General features: G+C 40.0%; 2 protein-coding genes across 2 annotated transcripts; both read right to left on the minus strand.

Annotated features, from left to right (window-relative positions):
* Nucleotides 1-4,727, minus strand: LOC143364412 (uncharacterized). The gene is made up of 5 exons (XM_076804777.1): nucleotides 2,127-4,727; nucleotides 1,777-1,961; nucleotides 660-1,218; nucleotides 344-464; nucleotides 1-197 (listed from the first exon to the last, which is right to left on the minus strand). Exons 1-5 carry the CDS (start codon nucleotides 4,725-4,727, stop codon nucleotides 1-3), a joined length of 3,663 nt encoding a protein of 1,220 aa, XP_076660892.1.
* A 5,841-nt stretch (nucleotides 4,728-10,568) lies between these two features.
* Nucleotides 10,569-22,108, minus strand: LOC143364413 (TWiK family of potassium channels protein 18-like). The gene is made up of 4 exons (XM_076804778.1): nucleotides 22,099-22,108; nucleotides 21,585-21,790; nucleotides 18,342-18,618; nucleotides 10,569-10,851 (listed from the first exon to the last, which is right to left on the minus strand). Exons 1-4 carry the CDS (start codon nucleotides 22,106-22,108, stop codon nucleotides 10,571-10,573), a joined length of 774 nt encoding a protein of 257 aa, XP_076660893.1. The 3' UTR covers nucleotides 10,569-10,570.
* Between the last annotated feature and the right edge of the window lie 691 nt (nucleotides 22,109-22,799).

Here is a 22,799-nt window from a genome sequence, read left to right on the forward strand (position 1 = left end):
TTAAGTCGTTCGCGCTATTCGTACAACAACCGCATCCTTCCTTCTTCTGCTCGTTATATCGTTTTTCGACGTGGGCGGTCGCTTTTTCGGAGACCAATCGCGAGAGGCTTTGAGCCTCATATACGCCCTCGAAAAGGCGGCGAGGTAAGGGTAAGTGGCTACTTCTATTGCACCCTCTTCGTCGTCTACGTAGGACCCTTAACGGTCCGCGTTTGGTTCGCAGATGTTTTATGGTACGTCACGGCTATTGAGACCTTTAGCTAAAATACGACATCTCTAGTAAATTACCGAAAAACAGGAAGTTCCGCTAAATCTCAAAAATAGCCTAAAGTCACGTCCGCACCATAAACATAAACTGCGTCCCTGACTGGTCTACGGTACTCAGCTGCGGTCCTCATGGGCCGCAGTCCCTCGAATCCCTTACAACTCGGCCAGCCTGACAATTTAGCCGCCCCGGCTAAACACTGTAAAACAAATTTTGATTCTTATATTCTAAATACGAACGAAAACTATTTTCTAAACTTATTTTCTAGTAACTACTGTTCGTTAGTTTTTCTCCAGGGCCTCATATTTGCGGATGCCCAGGTACCTTTATACGGTCTCTGGCTATTTTGAAATCCTTCTACATCTGATACGACGTATCGGTCATTTCGTAGTACCTTGGTTATCTCATATGGGCCCTTGTACTTCGGTAATAATTTTTGGGATACTCCCGGGGTACTTTCGAAGTTTCTTAGCATAATGTAGTCTCCTGTTGTGTATGTATAGGGTGGCTTATGTTTTTTGTCGAAATATGCTTTATTATAATTTTGTGCTCTGATATTGTTCTCCGCTGCATTACGGCGGCATGCGTTTAGGTCTACCGGTTTTCTACTAGTCCACTCGTGGATATATCCTTTTAAATTGTCAGGGGTTTTGCCCCTCTGATCCACGCCGAATAGTAACTTAGAAGGGGTTTCGGAAACAGATTTACTTATGGTGTTGTTCAAAGCGTACTCGATATCTTCCAGGACTTCATACCACCGTTTCCCCGGACAATTTTCTGTCAGCTTTGCAAGTGACGGACCCAACACCCGATTTACCCTCTCCACTTGCCCGTTTGCTTGTGGAAAGGCAGTAGCTACCTTTGCATGCCTGATATTGTTTTTATTCATAAAATCTTCAAAGTCCTTGGAAGTAAAACAACTGCCGCGATCGGATACCATCGTTTCGGGTATGCTATAGTGCGAAAAATACGTTTTCAGGCATGCAATGGCTTCTTTTGTCGCAGTTGATTTGGTCGCATACAATTTAACATATTTCGTAAACGCGTCTACAACTAAAAATACGTATTTTTTCACGGCGGTGCCTTTATCTACGGGGCCATAATGGTCAATGTGGAGTGTTTTGAACGGGACGGTTCCTTTCGGTATGTTATGTAAAGTGGCTTCAATTTTTCCTGTGTGTGGTGAACAAGCTATACATTTAAAACAATTTTTTATGTGTTCGGTTATCTTCTGTTTCATGTTTGGAAACCAGTAATTTTGCAGCATTGTGGAACATACTTTATCCGCCCCTAGGTGCCCCATCTCATCATGATATTTGTAGATCGCATGGCTTTCCATAATCTTAGGGATATAAAACAATAAATTTTCTTTCTGCTTCCGATACAGCAAACCGTTACGCATTTCAAAAAATCGATCTTCCCGATGCTCTAATTCTTTTCGTAGTTTCGAAATTTCTAAGTCTCTATTTTGCATTAATGCTAGGTCACGTTCGAAGGAATTTTTTTCTAACATTAGGATGTTCGTAGATCGGCTCAACGCATCCGCGTGCATCATACGTATTCCCGGCCTATGCTCTATTTCAAAATCGTAATTTTGTAGTTCTAGTGCCCACCTGGCGATACGTGGATTTATTTCTTTTTTGTTTAGCGTTAGCCGAAGAGAATTGCAGTCTGTTAGAATCTTAAACTTAATGCCCTGTAAGTAAATTCGAAATCGTTTTAGTGCATAAATTATGGCCAGCACCTCGAGCTCAAAACTGTGGTATTTGCTTTCGACTTCCGTGGTTCGTTTTGAAAAGTAGAAGACGGGGTGAAATTTCAGGTCATTTTTTTTTTGCATGAGGATTGCACCAAATCCTACCGCGCTGGCGTCACAATGGAGTTCAGTCTCGTCTTTAGGATTATAAACGGCTAACACCGGTGAATCGGTTAATTTTCTTTTTAAGTTATTGAAAGCTTGCAGTTCTTCTTCTTCAAATTTGAATTTTGAGTCTTTCTTTAGCAGACTGTATAAAGGTTTAGCAATAAGGGCAAACTGCTCGATAAATTTACGGAAGTAAGAGCAAAGCCCTAGAAAACTTTGTACTTCCCTGACGCCTCGCGGGATGGGGAAATTCTCAACGGCCTGTATCCCAGTTTTTGGTGGACTTAAACCTTTTTCAGTTATGAGATATCCTAAATACTCGATTTCATTATATAGAAATTTACATTTGTCTAATCTCATTTCCATTTTGTTATCTACCAACAATGTGAAAACGCGGTTTAGAATTTGTAGATGGTGCTCTATTGTTTGTGTGGCTATCAATATATCGTCCATATAGACAACCACATCTCCTGATCTAATTAGTTCTGAAAAGACATCATTGACGAATCTCTGAAATCGGGATGGTGCAGTTTTCAATCCGAAAGGCATTCTTAGGTATTCAAATTGACCTAACGGGGTAACGAAAGAGGTGTATTTACAGGAATCCTTTGCCATGTGAACATGAAAGAACCCATCCTTTAAATCAATTAAGCTAAAATATTTTTTTCCTCCGACAATGTCCAAGTGATCCTCGATCAGCGGTAGGGGGTAGTTGTCTCGAACGAGGATTTTGTTCAATTCTCTAAAGTCCACGCACATACGTAATTCGCCGTTTTTTTTCTTTACTAAAACAATTGGTGACGCATATTCCGAATCGCTCGGCCTAATAATATCTTTTTCCAAAAGACTGTCTAAAATTAGTTGTAATTTTTCCTTTTCCGCATAAGAAATTCGTCGAGGTGTGGTACTAAATGATTTTTCATTACTTAAAGTTAGTTTCAACTCGGCATTTACTGCGGGTAGCTCGGGTCGTTTCTGGTTCAAATACGCGTTTGTAAACATTTCTTTAAGTTTTACTTTGTCAACTGGCATTATTTTTTCATTTATGTTTAACTCATCCGCGGGATTAAAATCGTCTGAATCTAACATTATGTTGAGAATCTCTAGCTGGCTAATAGGGTCCCTTTTCGTCTGTACTATGTTCATTGCGAATAATCGCAACGCATCACGACCCAGAACTACCGGAGTGTACATTGTTTGATCGGGCACTACCAACAGGGTCATGGTTTCTTTAGTATCTTTCGACAATTCAACTGAAGCCTCTACTGTACCCAACAAACCAAGAGGAGACTTATTGATTCCTACTAAACGCACGCCATTACTATTTTGGATATTTTCTATTCTACCCGGTACATACGATCGTTTTATGAAACTGACAGGACTACCGCTATCAATCAAAGTATACAATATCATACATTTCTCATTCATTACGTACTGTACATTCTTGTGGTAGTCGTCTTCCTCCGGGATTTCCATTTCCGTGTAGGTGACCTGTCTCTTGGGTACCCGCGTGACGTTTTTCTTGGGACAGTTTGGTAGCAGGTGGCCCATTTCTCCGCAGCCGAAACAGCTACCCTTTTCCCTCGCAGGTAGTCGGCAGTCCGCTGCACGATGCCCTACTCGGTTGCAGTTATAACAACGGCTACCTGACGGCGATCCCCTGGTTGTATTTGGGCCTTGCTGATTCTTCTCGGCCGTTGACCTGGTATAGTTCCTCGATCCATTGGGAAGCGAAATTCTTCTGAGAGCTTTCAGCATGTGCGAGGATGTTTTGAATTCGCACATCCTCGCCTGATTTTGTATACCGTTGTCAGGTATACCATCTATTAAATACTCCACTAGTTCGTCCTCTGGTACGGGCACTTTGTTAGCTAGCACTATTTTCTCATGATAGTAGTGCTCGAATGGCTCAGTGTTTCTCCACTTTCTACTCTCGAATTTCTTTTTTAGCTCCACTTTGGTTTCCCGGTTCCCAAACATACTCTCCATTCTATATAGGAGCATGTCTGTGGGGAGTTCTAAATGCTCACTCCTTGAGTGGAACCAATTCAGGGCTCTCCCTTTCAATTTTTGTCCCAATAATAGCCTGGTCGCATTTTCGTCCAATTCGTAGGTGGTGGAGAGTATTTCAAGCTGTTTCGACCAGTTCTTGAAATTCTGTTCTTCCCCGCTGAAGTCGCTGATCAGCTCCCCGATTGACCTGATGTTCGTATTTGTTGTTGAACTGGCCGTCGAGCTGGGCGAGTTCCTGAGGAGCTCGTTTTCCCTTCGCAATAGCTCGATCTCCCTTGCCATCAGCTCCCTTTCTCGCTCCAACAGCTCCGTCACCTTTCTTGACATCTCGTCTGGGTGCCACGACGGTGCATCTACACGCAGAATGCTGTTGTTAAGTGGTGTCTTGTCTTCTTCGACATTGCCTTCTTGCTCTGTCTCTCCAGCCGACGTTTCATTTTCCCAAGCCCTGTTCGGGAAATTTTCGTCCAGCCTCTGGATCAGCTCTGCCTTGTTTCCCGATGTAGGGAGACCATGACGACGTAATATTTCCTTTAACTGAGGAACGAGGATCTCACGCTGCACCTTTCCTGATAGTTGAGACATTTTCCCCCTTTTTTTTTTTTTTTTTTTTTTTTTTTTTCACAAGAGGGTCACTTTGAAAGTTACCAAATAACCTACACACGCAGGATTGTCACACAAAATTGTCACAGAGAATTTCACATAGGTTTCACTCAGAATGTCTTGGTTGTCGTTAGCCGAACGTAAATTTGAATCACTAAGAATATTTCTGTTCACAATCCCACTTCTGAATTTGTAAGGATCTGCCGAAATGAGCTTAAACAAGGTTTTGCACAAAGTATGTTTATTTCACAAGTATCTTAAGTCGTTCGCGCTATTCGTACAACAACCGCATCCTTCCTTCTTCTGCTCGTTATATCGTTTTTCGACGTGGGCGGTCGCTTTTTCGGAGACCAATCGCGAGAGGCTTTGAGCCTCATATACGCCCTCGAAAAGGCGGCGAGGTAAGGGTAAGTGGCTACTTCTATTGCACCCTCTTCGTCGTCTACGTAGGACCCTTAACGGTCCGCGTTTGGTTCGCAGATGTTTTATGGTACGTCACGGCTATTGAGACCTTTAGCTAAAATACGACATCTCTAGTAAATTACCGAAAAACAGGAAGTTCCGCTAAATCTCAAAAATAGCCTAAAGTCACGTCCGCACCATAAACATAAACTGCGTCCCTGACTGGTCTACGGTACTCAGCTGCGGTCCTCATGGGCCGCAGTCCCTCGAATCCCTTACAATAATATAAGGAACAATATCCTCACACGATGAAACTCGTTACTCATTTTTGTTTTATAAAAGAGTCAGAAGAAAATCGTAAATTAAGTTTGAAGCAGTCGTTGTAAAAGGGAAGATTGAATCTTGAAATCTGTAATCGATTCATTCAGAAAACAAAATTTTTTATGCTTTTTCAGACTTTTCAATGTATAGCATTTTCGACCAAAAACTCGTCCTCAGTTTTTCACCTCTCATATTATGCACAAGTATCCTAAAAAGAAATGAATGGTGGTCTGCGAAAGTAGAGGCTTGGAGCTTTAAAATGAGTCCAGGTGTATGTATTGCTGTACTATTTTTTTAAACAAAATAATCCAAATATTGACAATTTGTTCATGTACTTTTTTTACTGTATTTATATAAAATTATGTTAATCATCGCATAAATGGATAAAGAATCAGTACATAAATAAACACGGCCACAACTGTTTCACAATGACTCTGAATGTACTATATGAGGATTAAGATTGTTTCACAAGTGTGCCTGTCACAAATCTTTAAACTTAACGAAATCATCGATATGTCCGCTGATTCGTTGTCTCCACTGTTACGAGATTAAAAGGGAAATTACTACTCCTGGTAGAGTAGTTCCAATCAAAATTAATGTGGGAGCGCGAGCGTTCCCTCTCGAAGGTGTCTCGATGCGACGTTTCGGAACGTTGCGATGGGAGGCTTCGAGAAGCATGGCGACCGTTACGATCATGGAAAATTCGAGAACTCGGAAAAACAAATAAAATGCTCAGAGGTGCCGGGCCTCGCGGTCTTTTGTCGCCGAACCACGAGCGTGAGAGGTTGATTGTAACGTTGATCATATTTTCTGGACATTATATAATAAAATTTTGTTTTATTAAACAATTTGTTAGCCCATTACCCGTCTCAATCCTACATTAATTAGGCGATAACTGAAGCAATTATTTGAATGAATACGGTAAGAGACTCAATTACTGTACCTACATTAATCAGACGTATTTTTAAAGCATAATGAATATTAAAAAATATGTATATATCAACTGATTTTAATGGAAAAAATGTAATATATCTTTTTTATATTCATTATGCTTTAAAAATAAGTATAACTGATATAGGCGCACAGTAATTCTTACCGTCACAGTAATTGGGTCCCTTACCCTGTTCGAAATGAAAAATGATCCTTTCGTAGTTTAAAGAAATAGAGAAGAACAGTCGGCCATATACAAAGAAAACAATCAGTTTCACTTGAATGTGAACGTTACAGAGAATGATGTAAGCAATGTGATAAATATAGACCACTTTTAACCCTTATTGCTTCGATTATTTTTTCGTACCACCGAGAAAAAGGAAAACATATTTCTAAATTAACGTTTTATTTTTACTAAAGATGGCCATTTCATTAGCATTGAGATTTTGTATGTGAATAATGTTTAGAAGAGATGCTCGATTTATTCGGTGGAATACTTTCCGACAGAGGTAGTATAATTGTGACTCACACTTATAAATTGTCGAAATGTCGGCACCTAGAAACGCGCGTATGGTCTTTCACAATGATATCGAATGAGTGTGAGGAAGTTTGCTCGGTTAGCTGGGTTGAATCGGTGGCTGGATGGGCTGGTGCAAGTACCAAAGTAAAGTTTGGCTTGGTTACCGTCCGTGATCCTCCATCGAATCACCAACGGAGTGATAACGATAACTCTAGCAACTGCTCAAGCTAATATCGATTGTTATTAGACGCCGCCGTACGAAATTCGCTTGCCAATTTTGCTGCACAGTCGAAACCAATGGCCCGATGCTAGGCGATCCAAAGATTGGGACTGTGTCGATTGTTTTATCGGTCACTTGTTTCTTCTTCTCCTCCTTTCCAATGCGAAAAGATCTCAGCATTTCATTCGCTTACATCTTATGATATGTTACAAGAAACAGAAAAAGGTCACTTCTAAGTCACCACTACACACTAGGTTTTTTCGTCGGACGTACCGAGCAGATGCCACACACACTATTTTCAGGATTGCAGAATAATCGTTTATCCTTTATTGTAGGCTCGTTAGAATTAACTCTCCTTTTGCAGATTAATCGTGCAACATACATAGCTCTGGTATTTAAGTTTGGCGTAGTTTAAGTGACGTAGCGCATTTTACCATACTATGTTACCGTCATCAAGGTAATCTTAGCAATCTATTGTAGTATGAATTTTGGATGACTAAAAAGTTTGCTTGTTAGTAGGAAAATGCCAGAACGTTGAGCACATATTACCTCAATAATTTTGCCGTGTGTCATAAGATTGATCGATTATAAGTAAAATGTTGATGAAATTACTGTTTGTATTACGTGGTGCACTGTGTTTTTATTGGATTTCCTCGTAGCTAAAATATCAGAAATTAATCGAATATTCTTCGATTTGTAAAAGTAATATTTTAAAAGTTACCGGCAAGGAGAAGGAAGGAAAACAATTGCATTGTTATAATTTAGCAAAAAAAAGTTCTGCAATTTATGCGATCTGCATTGTACTCGACGAGGACAACAGTATTTTACAGCTAACTGTAACAGACTATACATTACGCACTCCATAATCTCATAGTCTATGACAAATATCAATATTAAACAATATGGGTAGTTTCATACGCAACACTCTTAAAGATTAGTGCTTATCTTGTAACAGTACTTTAGTTATTGTTCTTGAGCACAGTAGTGGAATGTGATTTCATTTGTCACAGATAATTTCTGCGTCTAGTCGTTGGCTCGGTGGAATATTTATACTAGGAGTGATCGATTCCATTCTCATAATTGTTATTTGATTATCGATCACGGTATTGTGGGCAACCTGCGAACTTATACTACAAACAATTTGTTAAAAGTATTATAGAATATAAAAACTTTCGAGTAAAAATCGATAATAATGGTAGATATGTACAAAAGTTAAAGTTTCCTTGAAAAATTGAACTTTTACAGATTACGGGTATAAAAGCTTACCGAATTCCCTTCCTCGTAGAAAATTCATCCGTTACGGTATTAGATTTATCAGCGCTTATACGTTAAAATTCGTACAGGTAACAGTTTTTGTTTACGGCAGTGGTGGAGAATATTTCAATCAAATCGTTTGTATGTGAACAATCGTTTAATGCGTAGAACATGAGAAACACTGGTACATGTGTATACGCATGCATACACGTATTTTATTACATAGAAACGTTCCATCTCACGGACTAGACACAGAAATTAATACAGTTATATTACAAGTAAGAATGTTTTTATTTTGCGAATGTTTAAATATGGAGTTACAAGGTTTATCTGTGTAGGGATGTAATGTAAAAACATTGAGTCCGTTTCAATGTAAGTTGGTATGTCATTTCCGAGTGCCGAATAGAAACAACTATGCAGCTGCTGAACTCACATTAAAAAGAAAATCGTTCGATATTGTTATATCAGCGATATTGTTATATCACTTTTATATCAGCAGTTAGAAAATATTTCATTTGATTTCTCATGTCGTCATTCATTTTCAAAACTGATGTACAGTAACAAAGTTCGTTAAGAGCAATCTTGAATTAACGTAGAAACGTTTGTAGACAGTTCTCGAAATTCGTGGAACATTTAGGATACACTTCGTGCACCTTCAAGACATCCTACTTGCTGCTAGAACTTCTACGGTACCATTACCGGACTTATCAAACATGGTGCCGATGAGTATACTAGCTCTATATGCTTAAGCTTGAGCTCGGTTTACACGGATATCGCCATTTCGATTGGTTGACTGAAACAAATGAACTTGGCTGCTATATGTTTTCGATATACCAATTGATCGGTGTAATTGGTGGTACAACTGAAAAGGGGGCGATTCTACGTAATAAAATAAGTCGAAAATGTAGAATAAAATTTGTTCACACGAGGCTTTGTATTCGAGAAAATTGTCTTTGAAAACCCGTAAAGTCCGCGCGCCTAGCATTTGCAGAGAGTAGAATCGGTCGGTCGTGAACAGACCTGTCACATGATACCTATTCAACAGAATATGACATAATTTCATTCTACATTTCCCACTTATTTTTTAAATGTGGAATCACCCCTTTTCTTATCGTAACACAAAAGTTGAAAAGTAATTGTAAAAAAAGTTTGATGCTAGTTTGTAATTGTGAAACATTGTATTCGATAAGAGCGACAAGATTGAAATTGACTGGGATAAAGAAGCACTTTTATGTTAATCTCGGAACCGACATTGCACTTACGTACTTTCTTTGAAATCTCTGTGTTTCTCGTGTGCAATGCGAATACATTGCTTGTATTTTGCGTTTCGCTCGGAATTATTTCTTCGGAGCAGTTAATGTACAGTCGAAAATAACTCTGCACGACAACGCTAGTTAAATATCTGTTATTTAAATGAGTGTTTAAAAACAATGGATTCCTTGATTCTCTAGAATAGTGCTGGGCACGTTTGGGGCCCCTCGAACGCTTGCTTCCCCCATCAATCGGTCCTCCGTGCAGCGCACGCTTTCGTCGCGTTCGCTGGTGTCTCGCGTTTTCGTTGCCCCACGGTAACGGCGCTCACTGGAAGGGGATAGTGGGCGGGCTATGGTGGGGACGATTTTGCCTGAATTGAAGCAAACGTGCCCGGCACTGGTCTAGAAGGAGTATTTCTCTTCCCGAGAAGATTCAGTCGGAAAGACGATTGAAAAAAATTGTTCTTGCGATCAACACGAACGATGAACTTTATCGAACGACCTTTCGCTATACGCTGAAGCACGCGCGTGCACACGTTATATCGTTATAATAGAACGAGTATTACTCTATTTTTAACATACATATATCTTGCGTTTCATCTATATCCGCCGGGTTACTTTTCACATTGTTGCCTAGATCAAGCATACTTGTTCGGACTACAAGAAGTGTAAAGTTTTACATCTCCGTATTCTCCTCGGTCTCTTCGTCAACTTTCGGCAACATGTAAACACTAGGAATCGACGGCACGTGATCCTCGAGCTTCAGAATCGGCTTGCAGTCTCTAGTGACGTCTACCTGATTGAAACAGTCCTTTAAGATATTGATTTCGTTCTCGTGGGCGAACAGACTGGTAGGTGGATCTGTTCCGCATATGTCGTTCTCGTCGTTGCCGTTCCTGTGGCACAGGTTGCCAGACGGAAATTGTCACGAGGTCAACGCGAAAGGATCCGTTGACAGCTCGTCCACACTTGGACTGGCTTTGATCGGCTCCGGTTTTTCCACCTGATGGCTGAGCCTATGGACGATCTCATCATGGAGGATGTTGAAGCACATCGCGGTGATTGCGATCCCAGACATTATGTAGCAGGAGCAAAACCAAATGGTTACGTTCCTCGACTCGTAAAGATTCTGACGGGGGTAGGAACCGGGAACCATATCGCCGAACCCAATCGTGCTCATGCTCATGAAGCAGAAGTAGCTTGCATCTGCGATCAAATAAGAAACAAGACGGTTAAATGCACAATATAACCCTTTCATTGCTGGCGTAATCTTAAATGAAAATCTATCGGTTCTTCAATCCAAGTGCCTTCCGATTCTAGATTTAAGGGGGTATTTTGGTTTTGAACTTTCGAAGAATCCATTTTCTTTAATCCTTAACATTAGGATTACGAAGCGTTAAAATGGGATACTTTACAATACTTTATAAAAATAGCAAGAATTTATCTATTAAATTTTGAGCCATTATTACAATAATATATGCCCAAAGAAATAAGTTTGTTGAACAAATTCTCATAGTTGCATCGGTACAATCTCAATAATTGTACATTATTAATATTACAACTGAATATATTAAAAATACAATTCAATTCAATTCTATCGAATATTCATTTCAGATAAATCGTCTAAATACACAAATGTTTATATCATTAAGGGCGAAGGGTAGTCACGTGTTTGGTATGTGTCGTGGTTTGGATGTTAAATAGAGAATTCACCCAATATACCAATAAACATTTATTAAATGAACAACAAAAACTTAACGACGTAACAAGCAACAACAAATGAAATAACAATGAAACAACTGACCTTACAGACTGACCTGAACTAACTGACCTTACAGACTGACCTGAACTAACTGACCTTACAGACTGACCTGAACTAACTGACCTTACAGACTGACCTGAACTAACTGACCTTACAGACTGACCTGAACTAACTGACCTTACAGACTGACCTCTTCATCCGTCAGAATCCGTGCTTATATCTAGTCCCCCGCGCCTCCAGAAATTTCCTTCGAACAAGGAAACTTCTGGAGTGGGGATGTCGCTTCCTGTACGTGCCCCTTGGAGAAAGTTCGTGTCCTTGCACCGAACATCCGTGTCCTGGCGAAAGTCAAGGGTTGGCGGCCAAATGTGCACGCCAAGGAAAAACCCCGAACCTGGTCGCCAAATGTGCACCCCAGGTAGGAAAAGACTTCCGGCGACTAAGTGTGCGCTCGGGAAGAGCTTGGGCCTGGCGACCAAGTGCGTCCAAGGTCCCAGCCTGCAAACGACGCTCCTACCTGGGTCCGATGAACCCTTCTCCAAGGGGTCCGCCACATCACCCCCCTACCAGTGCCAACGACCCTAATAAACGAGATAATATATATACCTATATTCTACACTATTGCTGTATTCTACCGTGAATATAAATCAAAGTACTAACCCTAACCTACAATAATACAAACTTAACCACTACTGTTGGGTAACTACCTAAATACAGAATAACGAATAGAGTATATACAGAAACTCTTATTTCTAAAAAGCGGCCTGGTACCTATCCGGAAATCGAACGCGCCTACCGCTGCGAGTTGTAAATCGCGCATCCGTTGGCGCTTGATCTCGATTGTTGACTCTACTTCTATTTTCGGTATAAACAATAATTTCGCTGTGAGGTACCTGACTATGGGGGCTTTGCTCAATATTGCTATTATTGTCATCGTCAGCCAATACAAACGCAGGTTTAATCCTGTCGATGGAAACCGTTACTCGTTTTCCACCGATATCTATTACGAAAGTTTTGTCGCCACGTTGCAGTACTTTATATGGGCCATCATATGTTGGATATAATGAGCTTTTTAACGCATCGTGCCGCAGGAACACATATGGGACAGTATCCAATTCTTTAAAAATGAATGTTTTGCGCTCGCCGTGTCGAATCACTGGGGAAGGTCTCACTTTCGACATTCGTCTCCGAAACTCTTCAACCCATACCGACGATGCTTCAATCCTGGACGAAACGAAAAATTCGCCAGGTAACCTGATACCTGTCCCATAAACCATTTCTGCGGCCGTTGCTCCCAAATCCTCTTTAACACTTGACCGTACACCGAGCAGGACCACAGGTAAGGTCTCTACCCAATCATCGGTCGCGTGGCATTTTATTGCTGTCTTAAGCTGACGATGAAACCTTTCCACCATACCATTTGCTTGCGGATGGTAGGCGGTCGTTCTAAGGTGGTCTGTCCCTATTATCTGTGCGAGCTCTTTAAACAGGTGCGACTCGAATTGGCGTCCCTGATCTGTTGTAATTCTCAAAGGTACCCCAAAACGTGCAATCCATGTACTAATAAAAACGCTCGCAACGGTTTTCGCGTCGATTTCTGCAATCGGTACGGCTTCCGGCCACCGCGAAAAACGATCGATCATAGTAAAAATATACCTAAAACCGCGACAATAGGGTAATGGACCAACTAAATCTATATGTACATGTTCGAATCTGCTGCCGGTGGTGTCGAAATTTCCAACCGGAGCGGACACATGTCTTGATACTTTCGCGCGTTGGCACTGGATACAACAACGCGCCCATTTTCTGCAGTCGACGTTAACCGATGGCCAAACGAACCGTCGCGAAACTAATTTCTGCGTCGTCCTAATCCCGGGATGCGACATCCCGTGCAGCGCATCAAAAATGCTGCGTCTCAAACAATTAGGAACGTACGGTCTGACCCATCCGTTAGCAACGTCGCATACTAAATAAACATTTTGGTCCGGAAAATATATTTTGTTCAACTGAAGGGATGTTGAATTTGTATTAAGCATTTCTGTTAATTCAAGATCGCTCTCTTGCTCTTTTGCTAAAACACTATGATCGGGAATTGCTGTAATTGCCTCTATCCTCGACAATGCATCTGCAACACTGTTGTCTATACCTATAATATGTAATATCCGCGTAGTGAATTGTCCAATAAAGTCTAAATATCTAAATTGTCGAGGTGAACATTTATCCAAATTCTGTTGAAAGGCGAACGTAAGAGGCTTGTGATCGGTAAACAAAATGAAATTTCGGCCTTCTATAAAATGCTTAAATCTTTTTACCGCTATGTAAGCTGCCAGCAATTCTCGATCATATGCACTGTACTTTTTCTGTGCTTCCGTAAGGGATTTTGCGCTGAATGCCAATGGTTGCCAAATTTTGTCAACCTTCTGCTGAATCACTGCTCCAACAGCAACGTCCGATGCATCTACCACGATGCTAATCGGTGCCCCTGGAGCAGGATGCACTAGCAAAGTTGCATCAGCAAGAGTCGTCTTAGCTAATGCAAATGCTTTTTCACTTTCGCTAGACCAGGCTATAGTTTCCGAACTTCTCTTTGATCCCTTCAGTAAATTATTTAATGGATGCAAAATGTTTGCTACGTTTGGTATGAAACGGCGATAGAAATTAATCATACCCAGGAATCTACGTAGCTCTTTAATTGTTTGCGGACGCGGGAATTTGTTAATGCTATCGACCCGTTCAGCCATCGGTTTGACGCCTTCCTTATTCACCGAATACCCCAGGAATGATATTTCCTCGACCCCGAAAATGCATTTTCCGGGGTTAATAACGACACCGTATTCTAAAAACCGGTCAAATAAAATTCTCAAATGTTTTTCGTGTTCCTGGTCGTTATTCGATGCAATAAGGAAATCGTCGACATACGCGTAAACAAAATCTAAATCGCGTATGATTCCGTCTACGAAACGCTGACACGTTTGCGCCGCGTTTCTCAACCCGAATGGCGTAACTAGAAATTCAAATAACCCGAATGGCGTCGCGATTGCCGTTTTTTCCACGTCCTGCGTCGCGACAGGAATCTGATGATACGCCCGAACTAGATCGATTTTCGAAAAAACTGACTTCCCGTGAAGTCTCTGCCCGAAATCTTCGATGTGTGGAGGCGTATATCTATCTGGTACGGTTCTCGCGTTTAGTGCCCGGTAGTCGCCGCACGGACGCAATGTCCCGTCCTTTTTTAAAACTACGTGTAACGGCGAGGCCCATGGGCTTTTGGAGGGACGGATAATGCCTTGCCGAAGCATGAGGTCAAATTCCGCCCTCACCTCTTTCAAACGATCCGGTGCCAATCGTCGTGGCTTACAATAAACCGGCGGTCCCGACGTTGTCTCGATATAATGTTCCACGTTGTGTCTTACCGCTTTTCTCCTGAAGACCGGCGGTCGGGTCAACTCTGGATATTCCCTGAGTAGACCGTGGTACCTCGAATCCCCGGTGATGGTCCTTATTGTCGGCTCGCTCCCTGGTGCTGGTGCTCCTGCCACGAACAATGACGTTGTCGCGTCGATCAAACGTCGATGTCGTGGATCCACCAGTAGGTTGTAATGTGCCAGGAAGTCCATTCCTATGATCGGGGTTTCCACATCCGCGATCACGAAATCCCATAGGAACTCCCGACGTAGCGAGAAACTCAATCGCATGGCCATGGTACCATACGTCTTGATTCTCGACCCATTTGCGGCACAAAGTTCATACGTGTCTTCTTTCACGCGCCGGTCCACACCTGAACGCGGGAAAACACACAAATCCGCACCAGTGTCTATCAAGAAACGTGTCTTCGTAATGGAGTCCTTTACAAATATCCGGCCGCTCTTAGGACCACCGCACGCAGCCGCCTCAGATGACGACGGTCCCGTTAGTTTTCCTGCCAATTGCAGGGTTTGATGCAACGGTGTGCGTCCTTTCCAAACTTGAAATGGTACTTGCATAGCCATTTATCGGTTTTCATTTTCTCGCGGATGGAAGATCGTGAGGAACTCCTTTGTCTTCTTGGGAAAAATTTCTTTCGCTCCCTGTCCCGTCCACGGGACAATGCATTAATCTGCATTTGCATTTCCTGCATTTTTGCTAGGAGCATCTTCATATCCGCGTTGTTTCCCTCGTGCTCCGACACTGTTGCCACCTTGTTCCTTCCAGGTTGGATCTCGTGGACCTTGTCTGCTATGGCAGCCAACGCGTCACCTGACGTTTCCTTAGTTGCCGCCAATACTTGTTGTGTCCAGACAGGAAGACGATTCTTCCATATCTCGGTCAGGAATTCGTCATTGACCGAGGTGCCCACCAACTTCTTGATGTGCCTCCAAAATTGTGTTGGAGTCCTGTCACCAATTTCTTCGGCTTCTAAAAGTTTACGAACTCTTGTGCCGTCTGAGTCGGACAACCTCTTGATCAATGCTGTTTTTATTTGCTCATATTTGTCCTCGGCGGGAGGTTTGCAAATAATGTCTTCGACCTCTTCCGAGTATTTCAAGTCCAGTTGCGAAACCACGTAACCGAACTTCACCTCGTCCTTGGTTATTCCTCCGATCAAGAACTGGGATTCCAGGTGGTTGAACCAAAGTGCAACTTTTTCCGGCCAGAACGGCGGAATCCGCATCGTTGTGACGATCGCGGACGTCGTCTCACGACCCGTAGATCCCGAAGAGTTGTTCCGTGGATCCGTCATCGTTCGCTTGTTACGGACCGTATTCGCGCAAGAAACAAAAAATAATATACGTGCACAAACACGGGGTCACCAATTTGGTATGTGTCGTGGTTTGGATGTTAGATAGAGAATTCACCCAATATACCAATAAACATTTATTAAATGAACAACAAAAACTTAACGACGTAACAAGCAACAACAAATGAAATAACAATGAAACAACTGACCTTACAGACTGACCTGAACTAACTGACCTTACAGACTGACCTGAACTAACTGACCTTACAGACTGACCTGAACTAACTGACCTTACAGACTGACCTCTTCATCCGTCAGAATCCGTGCTTATATCTAGTCCCCCGCGCCTCCAGAAATTTCCTTCGAACAAGGAAACTTCTGGAGTGGGGATGTCGCTTCCTGTACGTGCCCCTTGGAGAAAGTTCGTGTCCTTGCACCGAACATCCGTGTCCTGGCGAAAGTCAAGGGTTGGCGGCCAAATGTGCACGCCAAGGAAAAACCCCGAACCTGGTCGCCAAATGTGCACCCCAGGTAGGAAAAGACTTCCGGCGACTAAGTGTGCGCTCGGGAAGAGCTTGGGCCTGGCGACCAAGTGCGTCCAAGGTCCCAGCCTGCAAACGACGCTCCTACCTGGGTCCGATGAACCCTTCTCCAAGGGGTCCGCCACACGTGACTTTTTCAGAGTCAGCAGGTCGGTAACTGCTGTATAATTTCCGTTCACAGTCTTCAGACACAGACTTAAGATCCGTTTTGGTTTGATCCGACGGGTCGTTGTCACATGTTTTGCTCTGCATTATCGATATGTATTATGAATTCTGACGCCAGAAACGTGTTTCAAGTTTTTGGCTTTATTTCGCAGAGAATCAAGACAAAAAATAGCTCAATTTGTTTCTGGAGATATTTTCTAGCGTGCGCTACTCTCGATTTCCTCCAGAAAACTAATCCAATGGCATAAAAATGCTTGGATTGCACGGCATGTACATTGTGCGGTTTTTGGTCTACTTCTAATATTTATATTGCCAAATATCTGCATAGTTTCGTCCGTTCATGACCAGAGCGTTAGATTGAACACTCCTCTTTAGAGTGAGCCCTTCCCCAGTGAAAAATATTCTCATATAAGGACGAAAAGTTGAGACACGTAAAATCATGTTCCGCCTAATTTTGTCGGTAACGTAGTCACTCTACCTCATTGTGAATTACGGAGTCTTGGCTCTTAATAGTTACACATTAAATAATGATATTAAACGCGGAGAAATATTACAAAAATCAAAATTGAAAATTCCTCCATTTTGTAAATAATCAAGATTTTCAATTTATTTTGATTCGGACTTAGTCACATTTATGTGTACTGATTAAATATAATTCATCATTTTTTGGTTTTCAACCAACAGAAGCAAAAGGACCAGAATCATGGCAACGCTCAACAAATATTTTCTAAAACATACTTCATAAAAATGTATATAACTCGTCATTTTTATTGTTTTTGATTAAAAAAAAAAAAAACAATTTATGTACTTCAAATACCCATAAATGTGTGCGCAAAATCGTAATGTAAAAAGTATAATAGTTCTGCTGAAAAAATTTCTTCCAAAAATAAGTTAATTTTGGGATTTTTCTAAAAAAGTTTGGCCTCATTTTCTAGAAACATTTTACAGGTATCAAAATCTCAATTTTGTAAAAATTGGACTCTTTTTGTTACTGATTTTCAACACACAATATTGCTATTAAAATAAAGGACCACAGTGTAATGTCCCTATAAATATATGGGAGAGAAAAATTTTCCCACGATAGTATGACATGATCGTTGAGACATTACTAATGTAATGACAAAACTTTATTGGTTTTACTTATTTTTTCATGAGATTTTCACCACTATATTTGTGACATTTTTCTGAACATAAAGAGGCCAAACTTAATACGATTTGGATCATATTTATTTGTTTAATTGACGATGTAGCATAAGCTCGATTATCCGAACCGATGCTATCTGAATTCTTTATCGTCCGCATTCAATCAGTAAATCAGTAAATATTTCATCAGGTAATCGTTTTTAATTGGAATATACTAATCTCTATGAAAATTAGAAATTCACTTCCGTGGTAGGTAAGGCACGTTAAATAATTTTTGACATTTTCTGATGCATATCGTTGACTATATATCCCTTTTGAGGCAATGCGTTTCGTTCGGGAAAAATCGGGATTCTCTTTTGCAACGTACCCACAAAGGACCAGTCGTCCAACTTGTGCAGAGTAAAAGCGCCTGCCACAATGTAGCACAGTATTGCACCGAGACAAATGCTGATTGGTGCGAGTATAGTAACGTTTGGCCTGTCACCGGAGCCAAGACTCGACACTTCGTCCTTTGGGCTGGCCACTGTGCTCGTGAACGTTGACGCATTTGCGCGGACATAAAAGGGCTCCTGTAACTGCAATTGCTGTTGCTGCTGAGCCACTTCTTCCTGCTGCCTTTTCTTCCTCATTCGTCTCTCCTTCTCCTGGGCCCATGTCAATTTAAAAGCAATTTTAAGATCGATCTACCAAGAAAGTGCCTTCACTTTCCCGCACTGTTTTGCAATATTCCTTTCCAAATTGATCTTATCAAGATCAACATGGAAAGATAAACTTTGTGTACACGGATTTGCAAATAAAAAAATACACAAATTATTCGAGGATTACATACATCTAGAGACGCCAAAGGAAGGGTTATACTTGAGGATTGTTTCGTGAAATTTCGATCGAACAAATTCTTCTATGCTTCTATTATTATCATTATTCAGTTTTTCAATATGGAAAATATTTTCATTTACGACGTCATCTCTTTCATCTCGACGTCAGCAACAATTCTATTATGTCCAAAACGTGTGGTGCCATTTAAAAAAGTCAAGGTGACCTTTACTTTTTTACGTAAACAGCATTTTTTTAGATTTAAGAATATGCGGACGTGTAACTCGCCAAGTATTGACAAACTTTTGTCTAAAAACATTTTTTAATTGCACTATCGGAAATGCCTAAAAAATGGTGACATAACTTAACGGGGGGACCCTGTATATATGTATATTGATCAAAATAATATATGTATGAATATGATGTAGGTACCTTTTTAACATTACGTAAATAATAAGTGTTGTATTTCATGTATTTTAAAATATTTAATCTCTCATTTGCTCTACTTATCAGTTATTGTTCCTCTGAGAAATATAACTCCACTTTCCTGCTGTACCACAGTTTACATTCACTCTGTATAATAGTGAAGATATTCATATTTTACCGTGCAAGAGAAATGTATCGCTTTTCGGTCTCATGAGGATTGAACATCATACATCTTTTCATGCATCAGTACCTACAGTCAGTCAAAAAAGTCTCCGTACACCGTACAAGAATTTATTTAATGTTGCACAATTTTAAAGGAAATGGTAATAAATAAATAATTCTTGCGTTATTATGTTCACAAACGTAACATTTATTAACAGTGCAAAAAAGCTATATTACATTTATTTGTTAACAAATAAACAAAGGAAAAAGTAAAACTCAACGAAAACGAGGTCAAAAAAGTCTCTGTACATGTAACACTATTATTCATAATTTGTTAATTAGTGATCAGTTGGGCCGCCTTTTAATTTTATAATTTCTTGCATCCTCTTTGGCATTGTTTGAACTAATTTTTGTATTGTACTTGGCTGAATATTTTCCCATTCCAACAATATATTAGATTTTAGGTCTTCCTTGTTTTTTATTGTGTATTTTTTCAAATTTCTTTTTATTTCTCCCCACAAATGTTCGATTGCATTAATGTCGGGAGATTGTGGAGGTGTATGCAGCTGTTTCGGGACATTGTATAATACCCATTCCTTTACTTTCTTAGCCATGTGCTTAGGGTCGTTATCCTGCTGGAAGATAAACGACTCTTCAAGATGTAATTTTCTGGCACTGTTTTTTAAATTTTCTTTCAAAATGTTCAAATATTCATGCTGATCCATTATACCGTCAATAAAGACTAAATTTCCCACCCCTGCTACACTCATACACCCCCACACCATCACGCTGCCGCCTCCTTATTTAAACGATGGGAGTTTTTTGAGTTTCATCTGTTCATTTGGTTTTCTCCACACTTTAACATTTCCCTCCGAAGTAAAAATAGTGAATTTACATTCATCACTAAATATAACATTATTCCAAAAGCTTTGATCCTTATTAACGTGTGCCTTTGCAAATTCAAAACGTTTTCTTTTATTAACTTTACTTACGAACGGTGTTCTCCTGGCTGTACGACTATTGTATCCAGCTTTTCTCATAACATTTCGAATAGTTTCAGACACTACTTTTATATTATAGTCATTTTCTATCATACTGGCCAATATTGGTGCACTCGTTTGTGGATCACAACGAATTGTTCGTAGGATTGCACGTTTATGATTAGTATCTAATTTTTGTGGTCGACCTGTACGTTGTAAACTTTGAATAGATTTAGTTTTTGCGTATTTCTCAAGAATATATTGTACCGAAGAATGTGTCCTTTTTACTATTTGACCTATTTTTCTAATGGATAATGAATCTTCTCTTAATTTTATAATTAAATCTTTGGTCGCAAGTGGTACTTCCATTTCGGAGAAATTTTTTCGCGAAAACGTCTTTTATTCTTGCTAACAGCCAAGCAACTAAATTATACTTGACCATAGAGTGTTTCCTTGAGAGTTATTTGTAAACATTCAGCTGAACCGTTAACAAAGGAAATAAATTTACACGCTCACAGTCTCTGTACGGAGACTTTTTTGACCTCATTTTTGTTATGCTCGTCATTTTCGTTCGTTTATTTGTTAACAAATGCATGTAACATCTTTTAGTTTGCACTAATAATTAATGTTATATTTCTGAATATAATAACGAAAGAATTATTTATTTATTACCATTTCCTTTAAAATTATGCAACTTTAAATAAATTCTTGTACGGTGTACGGAGACTTTTTTGACTGACTGTATATACATATGCCTAAGGAATTTACGTGTGCAAGACTCTCCACTATTTTCTTTTTTTTCACGATCGTTTTGAATTCCTCTAAAATTAATAGGTTATCACATTGTTTTACTAAAACTTCCAATAATTTCTAATAATCTTTAAATTGTAATATATTCATTTATAAACAGCAAATATATTTCCTTGTCCTTTCGTTCCTGTACGAGTGCAGAGTTCATGCAAAATCTGTATCTATTTGGGATACAAATGACTTCCACCTATCAAGACATTGTTAATTGTAAGAGAGCAACAAAGCAAAGAGCAATATATGTATTGTATATGTATGAAAAGTAAAAAATCTTTAATCAATGCTCGTTTGAATTCGAATAATATGGAACTTCCAGAGTTTAGATTCGGGACAATGTAATAGTTAATTGTACCTGTAGTATAGATGTGTTTCATTTGACATTTTACGAGAAATATTCTATCAATTAATGTTTCTTCGCTCACCTCCATTCTTCTTTCATCGTAGCAACAATAGCCGCAATTCGAACAAAGGCAGCAGCAAAGAGCATGTGTAAAGACACCTCTGGCACATCTGGATAACAGACCTCCGGCGCTCGATAGGTAAACCACAGTCAACGGGATCCCGAGGCTGGCGTAACCCATGGTCGCGATTTTACCCCACGTGGATTTCGGCGTTATGCTACCGCAACCTGGAGAAAGATCATTAAGTATTTAGATAGGGTAAGTATTGCCGAAATTACGTTAGGTTTCCCAAGTAAGTACACACTGAATGGAAAGTGTGTTTTTATTCAAGTGAAGCTTGAGTAGCTTCCAAAGTGAAACTTTTTAAGTTTTCAATGAACTTCATCAGTTTATTAAAGAGTCGAAACGCCTTTCACGTCTTTAACCCTTAAAATATCAATTATCTGGTAGCCTTTCAAGCGTTGAATTTTTTAAAAGAGATACTTCAGGTCTAAATTCTTAAAGCGTTTTTTTCAGTTTCAAAGTACAGCGGTACCAGAAGGCATAATTGAACAGTAAATTTCCAATTTTCGATAAGTTGTCGATATTTAAACTATTATATTTTCGTAAAAAGAAATCGTATAACAATAAACCGTGGATAATGCTGATGCTTTTATAACCCATCAATCATTTTTCTCAGATGTGGTGCATGATGTAGTGGGTGGAAAACTGAAGACACGGTTTTTCTCGAAAATATTATAAATTGAAACTTAGTAAAGTGTAAACTATACAGATTGAAAAGTTCATGCACGTTTTTATACAGGGTGTTTTACATAACTCGAGCATCTAAAATATCTCGCTTGTTTTTTATGATAGAAAAAAATGTCAACGGAAAACATTAGTTGCTTCAGGGGGACAAATATTACGATAAGCAACAAAATGTGTTCAAGGTTATATTTTTTGAGATTTCAAGATCATCGAAGTTTTTTTCAATGGAATGATATATTTTTAGTATCGCTATATGATATCCGAGGTCAAGACGAATCCAACGACCTGTAATATTATCACCTTCACGTGACGTCGAGTACGAAAAATTCATAAAAGTAGGACACTTGACCTAAATAGTGAAACAACGATGACATGTCCCCTAGGGTTTCACGAAATGTTCTTGAACTTTGACTATTGACTGTAAACACGCTTACAATAAATTGTAAACACTGATACAAATTCTTCTCCTTATGATGACTGATATCAGTA

The sequence above is a fragment of the Halictus rubicundus genome, unplaced genomic scaffold, assembly GCF_050948215.1.
Source record: "Halictus rubicundus isolate RS-2024b unplaced genomic scaffold, iyHalRubi1_principal scaffold0520, whole genome shotgun sequence".
In the NCBI taxonomy this organism is placed as follows: domain Eukaryota; kingdom Metazoa; phylum Arthropoda; class Insecta; order Hymenoptera; family Halictidae; genus Halictus; species Halictus rubicundus.

Coding starts and splice junctions, on each gene's coding strand:
- LOC143364412 (XM_076804777.1), bottom strand. CDS start 4,727: ATGTCTCAACTATCAGGAAAGGTGCAGCGTGAGATCCTCGTTCCTCAG. Junction 1,219..1,776: donor CGATCTACGAACATCCTAAT/GTTAGAAAAAAA, acceptor TTCGCACTATAG/CATACCCGAAACGATGGTAT. Junction 198..343: donor GGACGCAGTTTATGTTTATG/GTGCGGACGTGA, acceptor CGGACCGTTAAG/GGTCCTACGTAGACGACGAA.
- LOC143364413 (XM_076804778.1), bottom strand. Junction 18,619..21,584: donor ACGATGAAAGAAGAATGGAG/GTGAGCGAAGAA, acceptor ACATGGGCCCAG/GAGAAGGAGAGACGAATGAG. Junction 10,852..18,341: donor GGACGACTGGTCCTTTGTGG/GTACGTTGCAAA, acceptor ATTTGATCGCAG/ATGCAAGCTACTTCTGCTTC.